The sequence below is a fragment of the Myotis daubentonii genome, chromosome 14 (genome assembly GCF_963259705.1).
Source record: "Myotis daubentonii chromosome 14, mMyoDau2.1, whole genome shotgun sequence".
Taxonomy (NCBI): Eukaryota; Metazoa; Chordata; class Mammalia; order Chiroptera; family Vespertilionidae; genus Myotis; species Myotis daubentonii.
Genome location: NC_081853.1, coordinates 20,797,581 through 20,810,405, shown reverse-complemented (window position 1 = coordinate 20,810,405; position 12,825 = coordinate 20,797,581). Strand labels below are relative to the sequence as shown.

The 12,825-nt window shown below is 46.3% G+C and overlaps 1 protein-coding gene across 1 annotated transcript in view; it reads right to left on the bottom strand.

Moving 5' to 3' along the window:
- Nucleotides 1-4,300, bottom strand: part of GRM7 (glutamate metabotropic receptor 7) — a 754,621-nt gene extending 750,321 nt beyond the window's left edge. The window contains exon 1 of the mRNA XM_059662903.1: nt 3,630-4,300. Coding sequence (XP_059518886.1) covers nt 3,630-4,148 — 519 coding nt within the window. The 5' untranslated portion in view covers nt 4,149-4,300. The remainder of the gene's footprint in view (nt 1-3,629) is intronic.
- Between the last annotated feature and the right edge of the window lie 8,525 nt (nt 4,301-12,825).

The following is a 12,825-nucleotide window of genomic DNA, read 5'->3' as shown; positions in this document are numbered from 1 at the left end:
AATGTATTTCACTTATGGTATGAGGGCCACAGGTTTAGATTGTCAACATCCCCCAGCAGGCAAGCGGATACTTTTTCCATTGCGTTGCTGTTGAGGGAACAAAACTGAAACAGATGCCATTCAATTCCAAGTCTACAGCTCAGATGATGACACTACACATGAAATATGGCTCGTTCAGGCCCAGGATGTAGCAGGAGTAATTTACACTCTCAGAGTATTTGCTCTCAAGTCAATAGCAGAGAAGCCTTGAATAAACACATTCCCATTACTTTCCACTATAATAGATCTTACTTATAGCCCATGAAACAGTGGTCAGGGGATTTAGCCTCTGGGCACTGTATTACATAAGCTCTCTACTTTTAGCCATCCCCACTCGGTGATTATTTTCAAAATATGTTACTCATCGTCAATATTAATTTGCATTTAATCTTTCTTAGCATCAGAGAGTATTATTTTGTACAGGCTCAGAAACAAATCTCCAGAAATTCCTCCCCGATGCTTCTTTGAGGCTGAAAATGCATTGCAGGGCAGTAACAGTGACTTAATTATAGTTGGCAGAGCCTGGCCACACACTAATTTCATTAGCCTCAAATTCCTGGACGTGTAAGACCCACTGGATATGAATCCTGCCCTCAGACATGTCACTTACTAACCAATTCAGTGTGCAGATAGAGGAGAGGGAGAGAGAGACTTGCTCAGCTTACATCTTCGGTCCGGTACACCAGCAGGCAAGTGAGGATTTGAAGTCATAGACACTGTCTACATCTGAGCAGTCATTCTCGTCCAGGTCCTAACTGTCAGAGAGGAACTTCATTCCAGGCTTTGCTGGCAACAGCAGCATTTGTCACATCTATTACTATCTCATTACTCCCTCCTGCGTCCCAGCGCTTAGCAACCCACATTTGAGTCACTAGGTATTCCTTCCCTAAAGCCTAGAAGCTTCTCTCATCATACATTTCTGTCTTAAATGATAGGTCTGGCATGGTCCCCACAGCAACCCACAGGGACTGGGGAAAAGAGAACTAGAATTCAATCATTTAGAGGAGTTTCGTTTTTATAGGACAATCTTAATTGAGCTGAACCCAGCAATCCCAGGGAAGATTCACCTCCCATTCTTTTCCTCTCTCCCTAAATTGACTGTGCCTTTGAACAATGGGTCTGGATACCACTATTCTCTCTATTCATTTTGCAAGTTTACACAGTCTGGAAGCTGAGGGTTGGATTGCATGCCAGGAGCCTCTAAGATCACATGCAGGAAAAAAAAAAGCCGCTATATATTCCAAATGGGCAGTGTTAAACCAGGGTGCGCACACAGACAGTTACATCCAGCTTGCAGCACCCGCTACAAGTTGATGCATTCCTCCTCCTACCAGCCTCTTCTCAATAAACGCAGGTGAAACTGGGAGCCCCTTTCCCCCTCAGCTGCTCAATCCAACATGAATAGCTGCAATTTGCAAATTAGAGGAAAATGACAGTGTTTTCTCTGAATGGCTCTGCTCCCAACCCACACTGCTATCACTGGCATCCGGCTCCTTTCTTCCCCAGCCCAGGGGATGGAGGAACTCAGTGTAAGGCAGGCTGCTTCTTTCCTCACAAGTGCCTCAGAGTCACACACCAGAAGAGGAATCAGCTCCCCCTGGAACCTTGCTCAGCAATAGTCCTTCCACTGAGTCTGCAGCCTCTCTCTGGACTTGAACATTTCACTCTTTTTGTCTGACAGGCCCATCTGCAGGGCTGCCTCCGAGTGAAGACAGAAACAGGCAGCAACATAGTTTAAATATGCTAAACACCAAACACACCTTCAACCCCAGGGGCTCTGGACAAAACCTGTGAATTGCCCGGGGATTCCCCGGTGAGCTGACTGCATTCTCTCCCAGGGTACTGCCCCCTCAAGTTGTCTAGCCTGAAGCTCAGGGATGAAGGCAGCATTGGCTTCTGGGTTTTGCTTTCAACAACTCAAGCTCTTCCTAAAGCATCAACTCGGAGTGCAGGCTGCCCCAAAAGCACTTCTGGTTTTGCAAACATCTAGGGATCTCCAGGATCCCTACTCAGGAGGGGTTAGGGAGGCTCAGACCTCAGAGAGGCCAAATCAGGCTGCAGCCTTGCAAGGCACCCCTCCTTCTGGCACAAACACAAACTTCACGCTCCGGGGAGCTGATGTGGTGACAGCTTGAATCTCACAAAGAGCCCTCCAGAAACCCAACATCCTTAGGAAAAGCCCGGGAGAGGGAGCCAATTCTTTCACAGGGGCCCAAAGGGCACCAGAGTCAGCCCGAACCTCTGGAGGGGGATTAGTGGGTCTGGGCACTACGGGCAGGGAGAGAGCTGGCTGTGCATCAGGAGAGGATCACCTCAACACAGCGATGGACACAAAACTCGGAGGTGGGGGCAGAGTGAGAAGTGAGGCAGAAACTGAAAGGGAGGGTAAAAAATAGAGAAAGAAAACAAATCAGGGAGTAAGGAGAGAAAGATACACAGCGAGAAACATGTAGAGACAAGGAGAAGGCAACCCGCAGTCTCAGACCCTCAATTTTTTCACCCCAAAGCCATTCGTGTATACCCAAGGCAGCACGGGAGCTGCGGGGCAGCGGCTTCGGGAGCGTCGGCCAGGGAGCTGCGGTGGAACCCACCACTCAGGGACCCCAACCGCCTTCCTCCCCTTTCGTGGTTGCCCTCTGGCGCCCGGAGCCCGGAGCCCGGCGATCGCGGGCCTGGCTCAGTGCGCCCCACTCACTGCCTCGCTCCTGGCCCTTCTCGCTCGGCTCCGGGAATCGTCCTGGGAGCGGAGGACTGGGGATGGGGGCGCGGGGAGGGGGCCGGCGGAGGGAGGTCTTGGGAAAGGGCGGGCGGAGGGATGAGGCAGCGAAAGCGATTCTGTTTCGCAGTTAGCATGAGCTCATCCTGGCTCTTAAGTGGCAGGAGTGGAAAGCTGATCGCCCAGCTCCTGCCAGTGGCCGGGCTGCAAATGCCATTTACACGGTGCCAACGTTGGCACCCCACAAATCGCCGGGGGGTCACGTCTGAGGGTGGCCTCTCCCCACTTGGGGAGTGTCGCCTGGGAGACAGGCTACAGGTCGGGAAACCCAGCCCGCGAGAGGTGGGCAATGAGCACCCACATGCTGGCCCCGGTGTAAGTAGTGCCTCCCTAGCTCTTCTCGAATTTTTCCCGAGGCCGCTGGGACTCGCCGGGCGGCTCGGGGCCGGGAAGCCGGGAGTTGAGAAATGCCCGGGCTCCAGGCGTCTTCTCATCTTTCACACTCCACGCGCCTACCCAGCTCGCACGGGAGGCCGGCACTTTACCAGCCTGTTTTCGGAGCATATTTCACTCTAATGCAAACCCATTTAAATCATCGCCTTGTTTTTCGCAGATTGCTTCTTGTAAATGGGGCCATAAATCCAGGATGTCAAGCCGGATGGAGTGAAGCGCAGACAGGGGAGAGGTGGAGGGGAAGGAACCAGGCAGGGAAGGTGCCTCCTCGGGTGGGTGGAAGGGGGTCGGCAGGACCTCCGGGTGGAGATGCGCGGAGGCTGACCTGACCCCGCACCCCTGGAGTCCAAACCAGCTTTTCTCGGGATCAACAGCGCGGGGAGGAACGGCGCGCTCTGCCCCCGAGGGAGCGCCCCCCTACCTGGAAGAGCCTCAGGATGTTGGCTACCATGATGGAGACGGAACTCCCCGAAGCCCCAATCACTCCCACTACTTTCTCCGGCTTGACGAACACCGGGGGCTCGCCGTTGGTGCAGCGCACGTCGGAGGTGTCCTTCTGGATGAGCGCCTGGACGAAAGTGAGCGACTGCTCCAGCGCGTAAGTGTCCCTGGAACAAGTGTCCAGGATCCGCGCGCCCAGCGTCACGTTGGGCAGCAGGTTGGGATCGCTGTTGATCTGGTCCAGGGCGTAGAGCATCGCTTCCAGCCTGTGGATCCCGTTCTCCCTCTTGATGTCGCCGCAGGGCACTCCGCTGGGACCCTTGGCGTGCACTGGGAACAGCCCCCCGAGGGTGACGTCCCCCTCGATCCGGATGGAGTGCGGGGCGTACATCTCCTGGCCGCGCGCCGCCGCCGCCAGCGCGCACAGGAGCACCTCCAGCACGCAGCAGGGGAACTTCATCAAAGTCAGGGCGCGGAGCAGCTGCCGGAGCTGGACCATGCTGCTCCGGCGGCTCCGGCTGCTCCGGCGGCTCCGGCTTTGGCGGCGGCGGCGCTGGAGGGTGCGGTGGCGGGCTCGCCGGGGTCCGGGCTCCGTGGGATGAGCTCCTCGGGGAAAGCCCGGAGGCTCCTGCTGTCACAGAGGGTGGGGGAACCCGGGGAGGGGCGGCCGGAGAGTGTGGGGGGTCCCGCGGCGCCTGCCAGCTTGGGGTGCCGTGCGCGCTCGGGTTCGCCAGCCGGCGCTCCGCGCGGGCGCTCTCTGGCTTGCCGCTGGAGCTCTTCAACAGCTCAACACTGGGGAGAGGGCACGGATTGCTATCGCTTTAAATGGTCGTTCGGCTCCCTCTCCACCTCCTCCTCCCACTCCCTCCCTCCCTCGCTAGCTCCTGGTCTATCCCCACCCTTTCCAGTGCCCGCCCTCCCCACTGGTTTGCATCATCACGCAGGGAGGGGCTGCGTGCTGAGAAAGGGGGGGACTGGGTGGGCGGCTGGCATGTGGGGGGGGGGGGGAGTGCCTGCGATTGGGAGTTTCTAGGTCCTCAGGGAATCTAGGGATTTCAGGTCGCAGGCCAGAGATTCTGGCCCCCATCTCTGTAGAAGCCTCTTGATCCTCGCCTGCACCCACACGCACCGGAGGCATCAGCCCCGGGATGGGAGTAGGATGTCTGGTGCTGACAGCTCCCGACCAGGAGTCCGGAGCCGGCTGTCAGCTCCAGGAGAATGGGAGTCTCGCAAGTGGTGGAGGGAAGGGCCAGGGAAAGACCGTCTCTACTGCTGATTCCTCGGTGCCAGTTTTTCTCAAGAAAAACGTACATACACACAGGAGCCTGATTCATGACTTACAGAGCCTTTACCCAGAGACTTCTCCGGGCCAGGCACAGGCTCGCTGTAGGGGAAGATGCCAACAAGAGCGTTAGGAATGGAAGGAAGTACATGCTTGGTCTTCAGGGTATCCTGGGGCCAGAGCCGGATGGACCAACCGAAGCAGCTCCTGAATCTGTGCTGGAAACCTCAGACTCCCCCTTTTTCTATTTCCCTGGCAAGAGATGGAAGGACTGAGAAATCTGCACAGCCCACTTCCTTCTCAGGTGCTGACAGGTGTAAGGCTCCCTCCTACCCGTTTCCAGAGATGCCTCTGGCTGGTGACAGGTTCTGGAGGGCAGGAAAGGCAGAAAGGCAGGCCAGTAGGAGGAAGAAAGCCAGGCAGACAGAAGTCTCCTCAGTGATTCCGGATGCCTTTCTCTCCAAATCAGGATGCCAGAGCAGGTTGCAGGGCAATTAAGAAGCTCTTTTTCAAAGGTGTCCCTGCAGGCCCAGCGCAAACTTGGCCATTAAAGCAACAAGTGGCCCTAGTTCCTATATAAGGAAAGGTGATGCCTCTGTCCTTGGGGACCAGCGTGCACGGAGGCAGGTTAACCCAGCTCTTCACGAGGCTGTGTTGGAGTGCAGCAAAGCTCTACTGCACAGATTCGAGGGTGAGAGAAAACCAGAACCAAGGCTAGATCTTGTTTTTCTTGTTTTGTTGTTAATCCTCACCTGAGGAGAATATTTTCCATTGATTTTTTTTTTTTTTTTTTTTTTTTTTTTTTTTTTTTTTTTAGAGAGAGAGTGGAAGGGAGAGACAAGAGAGAAAGAAACATCAATGTGAGAGAGACACATTGATTGGTTGCCTTCTACACATGTCCTAACCAGGCTGGGGATCAAGCTTGCAACTGAGGTACATGCCCTTGTCTGGAATCGAACCCAGGACCCTTCAGTTCTTGGGCTGATGCTCTGTCAACTGAGCCAAACCAGCTAGGGCAAGACCATACTTTTTGTTGCTCTTGTTAATGTACTAAAGAAAGATGACCTCGTACAACACACACACACACACACACACACACACACACACACACACCAAAAAGTCAGTAGACAGGTAGTTGGTTACCTCTGCCACTAACTACCTGTGTACCCTTGGCATTTCTGTTCCTCCGTATGGGTTTTAGTTTCCCCATCTGTAAAATGATGAGATTGAATTGGATGCTCTCCAAGTGGTATTTTAACTCCCAAATCCTCTGTTAAAACAGGCCATGTGCCTTTGGCCATGGTGCTCTTTTAAAGCCAATATACTCTGTTGCTTTATATGTAGGAAACCAACGGTGCGATACCCAAAGAACATTACAAACATTTCCTGGTATAGAGGACTTTTTTTTTTCTTGCCCACCATCTATTCCTCTTTTTTCTAAGGATAGTCGAGACCGTCAATTTCTTTTTGGATATGCCTTTTCTCCATGTTTCAATATTTAAGGTTTGAGAAAAATAGAAACCACAGGGTTACCACTACCCAAGAGACAATCTGTGCATGAGTTAGGGGAAAAAAGCCCCGCCCCCCACCCCAAGCCTCCAAGCACTTTATCTTTGGGAAAATGTAGTATTCTGATTTTATAAGAACAACATTTTACCGCTATCTTCAAGAAAACAGTGCTGTAATTAATATGCTAATCTACCATGTGTAAATGTGGTTATCAATCACTTTTAGGTGGGATGTTCTGCTACATAAGAGCACGCTTTGTACAACCTTATGCTGTGATGGCCCCAGTCCGTCCTGCTGGTCCTGGAGCTCTGTAAGAGGATAAGCAGCCTGTAGCTGTGCCAGGAGCCTCCACATAGGCAGGGGATATCTTAATCTCATAATAAGAGATACAAGAGAGGGAAAAGGAAGAGGGAAGGAGGGAAGAGGGCAGAGATAAGTAGAGGCCTGATGAAAAGATCTGAATTCCTGGATTCAGTCTTGCTTGAAAGATTGCCTCTAGATTTTTCCAATTACATACTATTTTTTTTTCTCTTGTTCAAAAACAAAGACCCTCTTTTAATTCATCTGTTCCAATACACCAGATCAAAAAGGGTGGAACAGCTGGAATAGATACTGTTTGAGGTAGCATCAGCTAAGTTGGAAAGATAAAAAGAAGCAAACAGAGTAATAGAAAGGTATACTTGAAAACACAAGTACTATGATCCTATTATTTAGGCATCAGTACTTCAGGCTGTATTTGACAGAGACTAGATGGTTATTAAGTTTTAAATTTAAGGTTGTTTATTAGGAACTTGGTGACAAAAATTATTTGGAGAGCTGGTAGCAAGTAATGTCACTTGATCTTTTTTACCTGCTCATGTCTGGACCCATGTTCTACTCCTCCGTTTTCTTTTCTTTTTTAACATATATTTTTATTGATTTCAGAGAGGAAGGGAGAGGGAGAAAGAGAAACATCAATGATGAGAATGAATCATTGATTGGCTGCCTCCTGCATGCCCCACACTGGGGATCAAGCCCGAAACCCGGGCATGTGCCCTGACAGAATCGGACCGTGACCTCCTGGTTCATAGGTCTGTGCTCAGCCATGCCGGCCAGGTTACTTCTCCATTTTCATTTCATGTCTTGTGATTGCTCAATAAATATATCTTGGCTGACTATTAAATGCTGCCTTATTCTGTGTTCTCTCTAAGCCCTGCTCTTTCTCCCCAAACATCTGGCAGCAGTCATTATCTTCTCACTGCAGTCACCTGTGTGCATGTCTTGCTTCCCCTGCCAGGTTGTAAGATTCTTGAGGGTAAGGGCTGGGTATTATTTGTCTTTTCTCCCGGACAGGAATGTTTAGAATGGTGTTTTGTACCTAAGAAGCACTCATGTGTTCCACGAATCAGAACTGGTTTTGCCATTCCCCACTGTCTTCATTCGACAGTGACTGAAATATAAAGTGGCAGAACAGAAGTGATGGCAGATAAATTGCTGTCCTCTTAGTCACAGTATGCAGTTTCTAGAATGTAAAGGATGATGAGTGGGCTTACGAGTAATTTCGCTTTACATAATTTGCATAAGATTTTAACACTCTAACCTTAAAGCTCTCAATCAACTTTAATTGGAAGGCTCTCATCGGTTCTTCATGACTCCAGTGCCCATTCCTGGACCAATACCTGGGGCCACTGCCAAAGCCTGGCTGAGGAAGGACAGAAGCCAGGCACCAGCACCATCTGAACCAAATGGAAAGAGTGATCTGTTACCAGATAAATGGAAAAATGATGCATAGGATCTGGAACTCAACAGGTGTCATAGTATTTTTTTTTCCAGATTATATGAATGAAAATTCTTTGTGTAAAAATGGCTAATCCAAAACTGGGTCAGTCGTTGTTCTAGTGTTATATTGAATTGGAGGAGAATCTAGTTTTAGACACAAAGATGATACATTATAAAATGTGATCACAGGTTTGATTCTGTGTAGTCAGTAATCTGTCCTTATGAAGGAATTAATGAAATGTATAGCTAAAGTTAAGGGCTCAGTCCTAACTTATATTCTTAGTGTTGCATTTTCTTAATCATCTCAGTTTTATTTATTTTCTTTGTTGTTTTCCCCTGCCCATCATCTTCTGCAGAAAATGTCTCCATTTCCAGTTTATAATTACAAAGTTGACCTCCTTTGCTGCTGTGAAACCTGTTGCTAATATGCTCCGGCTACTCTTCCATCCTTCATGTAGGTCTCTATCCATAGCTTCCTCCTCCTCCACCCCCACACTCTTACCTTTGATTTGCACTACTGAGTGGAGGTCACTTTTTCTTGGAGAGACAGCAAGAGAAAATATTTTCTAGTTCACCTGTCATGATTTCCTGTCGTATTTATTTGTAGTAGACATCTTGTGCCACTTACCCAGCATCTATTTCCTGGTCCCATCTTATGAAAAAAACAAACAAACAAACAAACAAACAAATAAACAAACAAACAAAAACCCTGTAATTCTCTACATCCTCTAAGTTGGCAGGAGATGAAATGTTCCTGCTGTTCCTTTGGTAACATCATCAGCCATTCCTATGGGATAGAACCCCCTCCCCGCCCCGTATCCATGAGTTGAGATGGCTCTGTCAATATTAATGCCTCACATACCCAAACTCAATTGTAGGCACACATCAAGGGTTGGCAGAACTGACCACCTCCTTCCCCTGCTGAGGTTGAATCACGGAAGGATCGGTAAAGAACCTGTAAGCTAATGTACTGACACATAAAGAAGGCAGAACTATTATTCCTCTTGAATTCTTATTTGTGAGGATAGAAACGGGGGCTTTTGGTAGCTGTGTTTCTCACCACATGAATAAAACCTCTCTGAGAATAAAATCAGCCCATATGGAAGCAGGTCAAAGGTACAGAGAAAAGTAGAGCCCTGATGAGGTCATCTCACACCCTAGATCCAGCAGTGCCTGAAGTTGCTTTGGCTTCCACCATTACATTTTTACACCCAAATATATTCCATTCTTTGCTTACACTAGTAGTTCATTTGAGTAGGGCCTTTCAAAACTGAGGATGCTAATTTAGGTTGTTACTGCTAAAGATAAGCAGATAATGAAAAAAAAAAAGCTACTAATTCTTGGATTCCATGGGAATGAACTATAGAAAGTTTAAAACTCTATGACATGGAATATATAGTCTTAAGGTAGCTCTTGATGTGAATACAGACCTTAAGCATATTGCCGGGAGCCGGTCCATCCTTGCTGTTTCAAGGGACCTGGCATATATAGCATACGGTTCTTAATATGTTTGCTCACCTTCTTGGCGCTGTGTTTTAACCAAGGTCACCTCTCCGAGAAAGATTGAATCCCCAGGTAGGGATTTTCCCCTGAAGTTAGGGAGGGAATGAAACTCCTTAACTAAGTGCCAGGCGGGTAGTTAATCAATTTAACTACAAACAATCATGCTTAAGCTACATAATCTTTACTCCCTGGAATGGAGATAAGAAACGCCCTAACCTTTGTAATAGAAATTGACAGGATTAGAATCAACTGGTATAAATACAGATGCAACAAGACAACAAGAGACAGAATTCAGAAGACAGAACTCAGAACACAGAACTTAGAACAGAATCAAGAAGACAGAACCTACACGGAGCCTAGAGACAGAAGAACTTTGCTGGAGAGAGCATGCCGGAGGATCCTGGAGAGGGACTGGCCTCGGAGCCTAGAGACAGAGCCTAGCGGGAGAACATGGCAAGGGATCCTGGACTGAACCTGACTATAGAGAATGGCAGGAGAACCTGACTGGAGAGCATGGACAGAACCTGGCTGGAGAACCTAGCGAGGGAACATGGCTACAGAACCTCGCTGGAGATCCGAAGCAGAACCTCTCTGGAGATCCGGGCTAGAGATCCTGGCTAGGTTGCTGATCAACTGAATGCTGTCTCCGTGTCATTCCTTCTTCGCCGACTCCGTCTACACCTTTGGGAACCCCTGGACCTGCTGGGGTTGGACCCCGGCAGCATATGATATCAAATGACAGTGATTTCAAATGACCAGTAGAGCAGAAAGTAAAATTAAGAATTAAGAAGGCTTGAGTATAACTAATAGATTTTTAAATTTTCTTAGAAACACAATTTATATTCATCTCATGATAACAAATACAGCAACAGCATATGTTTTTATATGTATGTAACACATAAAAAACATATAGGGTATAATATTTTACCTATCTGAAGTTAGTAATTCTAAAGCAGTGGAGTTCGCTTTATCATTCAGAAGAATCACACCATTGTATTCTTGAAACTTGTTTATCTATGGGCATTGGAGGCATTTGAATCCGCTGGTTGAACCTCATGAATTTCTTGAATTATCCATGACCAATGTGTGAAGTTTATTCTTTTTCATTCAGCACCTACTGTCTATTCGGCACTAGAATGGGCAATTTGTAGACAGCGATTCATTTAATCTCTGCATCAAACCTATAAAGGGAGACTATTATTGTTCTTACCCTAATTTTACACAAAAAATAATTATAATAGCTAGCACATCTGGCACTTACTGCTCTAATGGTTGGCACATGTTGATTTTTTTCAAATCCTCATAGTAAAGTGCAAATTTAACTGATCAAACCACATATAAGGTAGGTATTATTATCATCACCTCTATTTTTCAGGTGAAGAAATTGAGGCACAGAGTTGTTAAGAGATTTGCCAAGGACATAAAGCTAGGAAGCACCAGAATTCAGCTTTGAAGTCAGAAAGTCTATCCCCAAAGTCTATATAGTTCAACCACTCTACCACCTAGCTCGTGGGTACAGAGGCAGAGCTCACACCCATGTCTAAGTTCAGTAACCAAGCTTTTTAACTACTATAGTCTATGCCTGTCTGTGCATTGGACACTGATCTCCAGCAGAGTGTTTCTAGGATTATTCCTCCTGGGCGAAGCATGTTCAGGGCATGTCCAGTGAATAATAGGTACTCGTTTGTCCAATTCCTGCTTCCTTCCCCTAACCGCACTCATGTGCAGAGTACATACTAGAGGTAGGGTGTGTGTGGTCTCAATCAGCCATCTAGGTCTTCATGTGGCTATGAATACCTCTACTGTACACATATATTGAATATAGCTATAGCCTGGAAACACTTTGACTTTAGCCTTGTACATGCTTCAGGACAGAACTGAGCTGAGCCCACCCATTATCTAACAGAACTGTGAGATAACTCAGTACTGTTGTAAGCCACTAACTTTGTGGTAGTTTGTGACATGTGACACAGCAATAGAAAATTATTGTAGATAGGTTAGCTAGTATAGCTATATTCAAGAATTCGAGGGAAACAAACACAAGTAGAATACATAAAAACAACCAAATGGAATGTGTAGAGCTGAAAAATACATTGTCTGAAATTTACTGCATGTGTGTAATAGCAGGTGCACACTGCAAAAGAAAAGATCAATGAACTTGAGAAAAAAAAAACTTTGATGAAGAGAGACCATAGTGTTCCATGAACAAGTCACAATACATTTAAAAGTACTGAACTCATTCTGATAACAATGGCATTAATATATATATATATATATATATATATATATATATATATATATATATATATTCAGTAACAAAATGATAACTGGAAAAATCCCCTAATAATTTAAAATTAAATAATACACTTCCAAATAACCCACAATTCAAACAAAAATATACATACATATAAATTAGGAAATATTTTTACATGACTAATTAAAAAAAAAAAAAAAACCCAGCCTGCCAAATTCTGTTGAGTGTAGCTAAAGCAGATCTTAGGGAAATATTTATTGCTTAAATCCTTATGTTAGAAAAACATATATTTAATTCAATCATCTAAGCTTTGCATTAGAAACTGGAAAGATTAAAGAAATTAAACCCACAGTAAGTAGGAAGAAAGAATAAAAAACATTAATCATTGAAATGGAAAAGAGCAAAAAGAAAGAAAAATCACCTACTACCAAAAGCTGTTCCTTATATAGATTAGTAAAATTGAAAATGTCTAGCTAGATAGATTAAAGTAAAAGAAAGCAGAGAGAACTGAACAGTATAAAAATTTAAAAAATCATTCTAGATCCTACTTTCTTAAACAGGCAATGTCATGCAAAATTTTGTGTCAAAAAATTGACAACTAAATGAAATGGACAAATTCCTTGAAAGACACAACTTATCAAAACTGATTCAAAAAGAAAGGAAAGATATATAAAGGCTTATATCTGTTAAATCTGCATCTGATTAAAAACGTTCCCATGTATTGTCTGGTGCTGGTGGTAGAAATTGAAACTAACTGGAAATGGGCATAAAAGATCTTACCAGGGGAACAGAATGCTCTAAAACTGATTTATGTTGATGGTTACACAAATTGGTAACCAAGTTACTAAAAATGATTAAATTGGACATTTA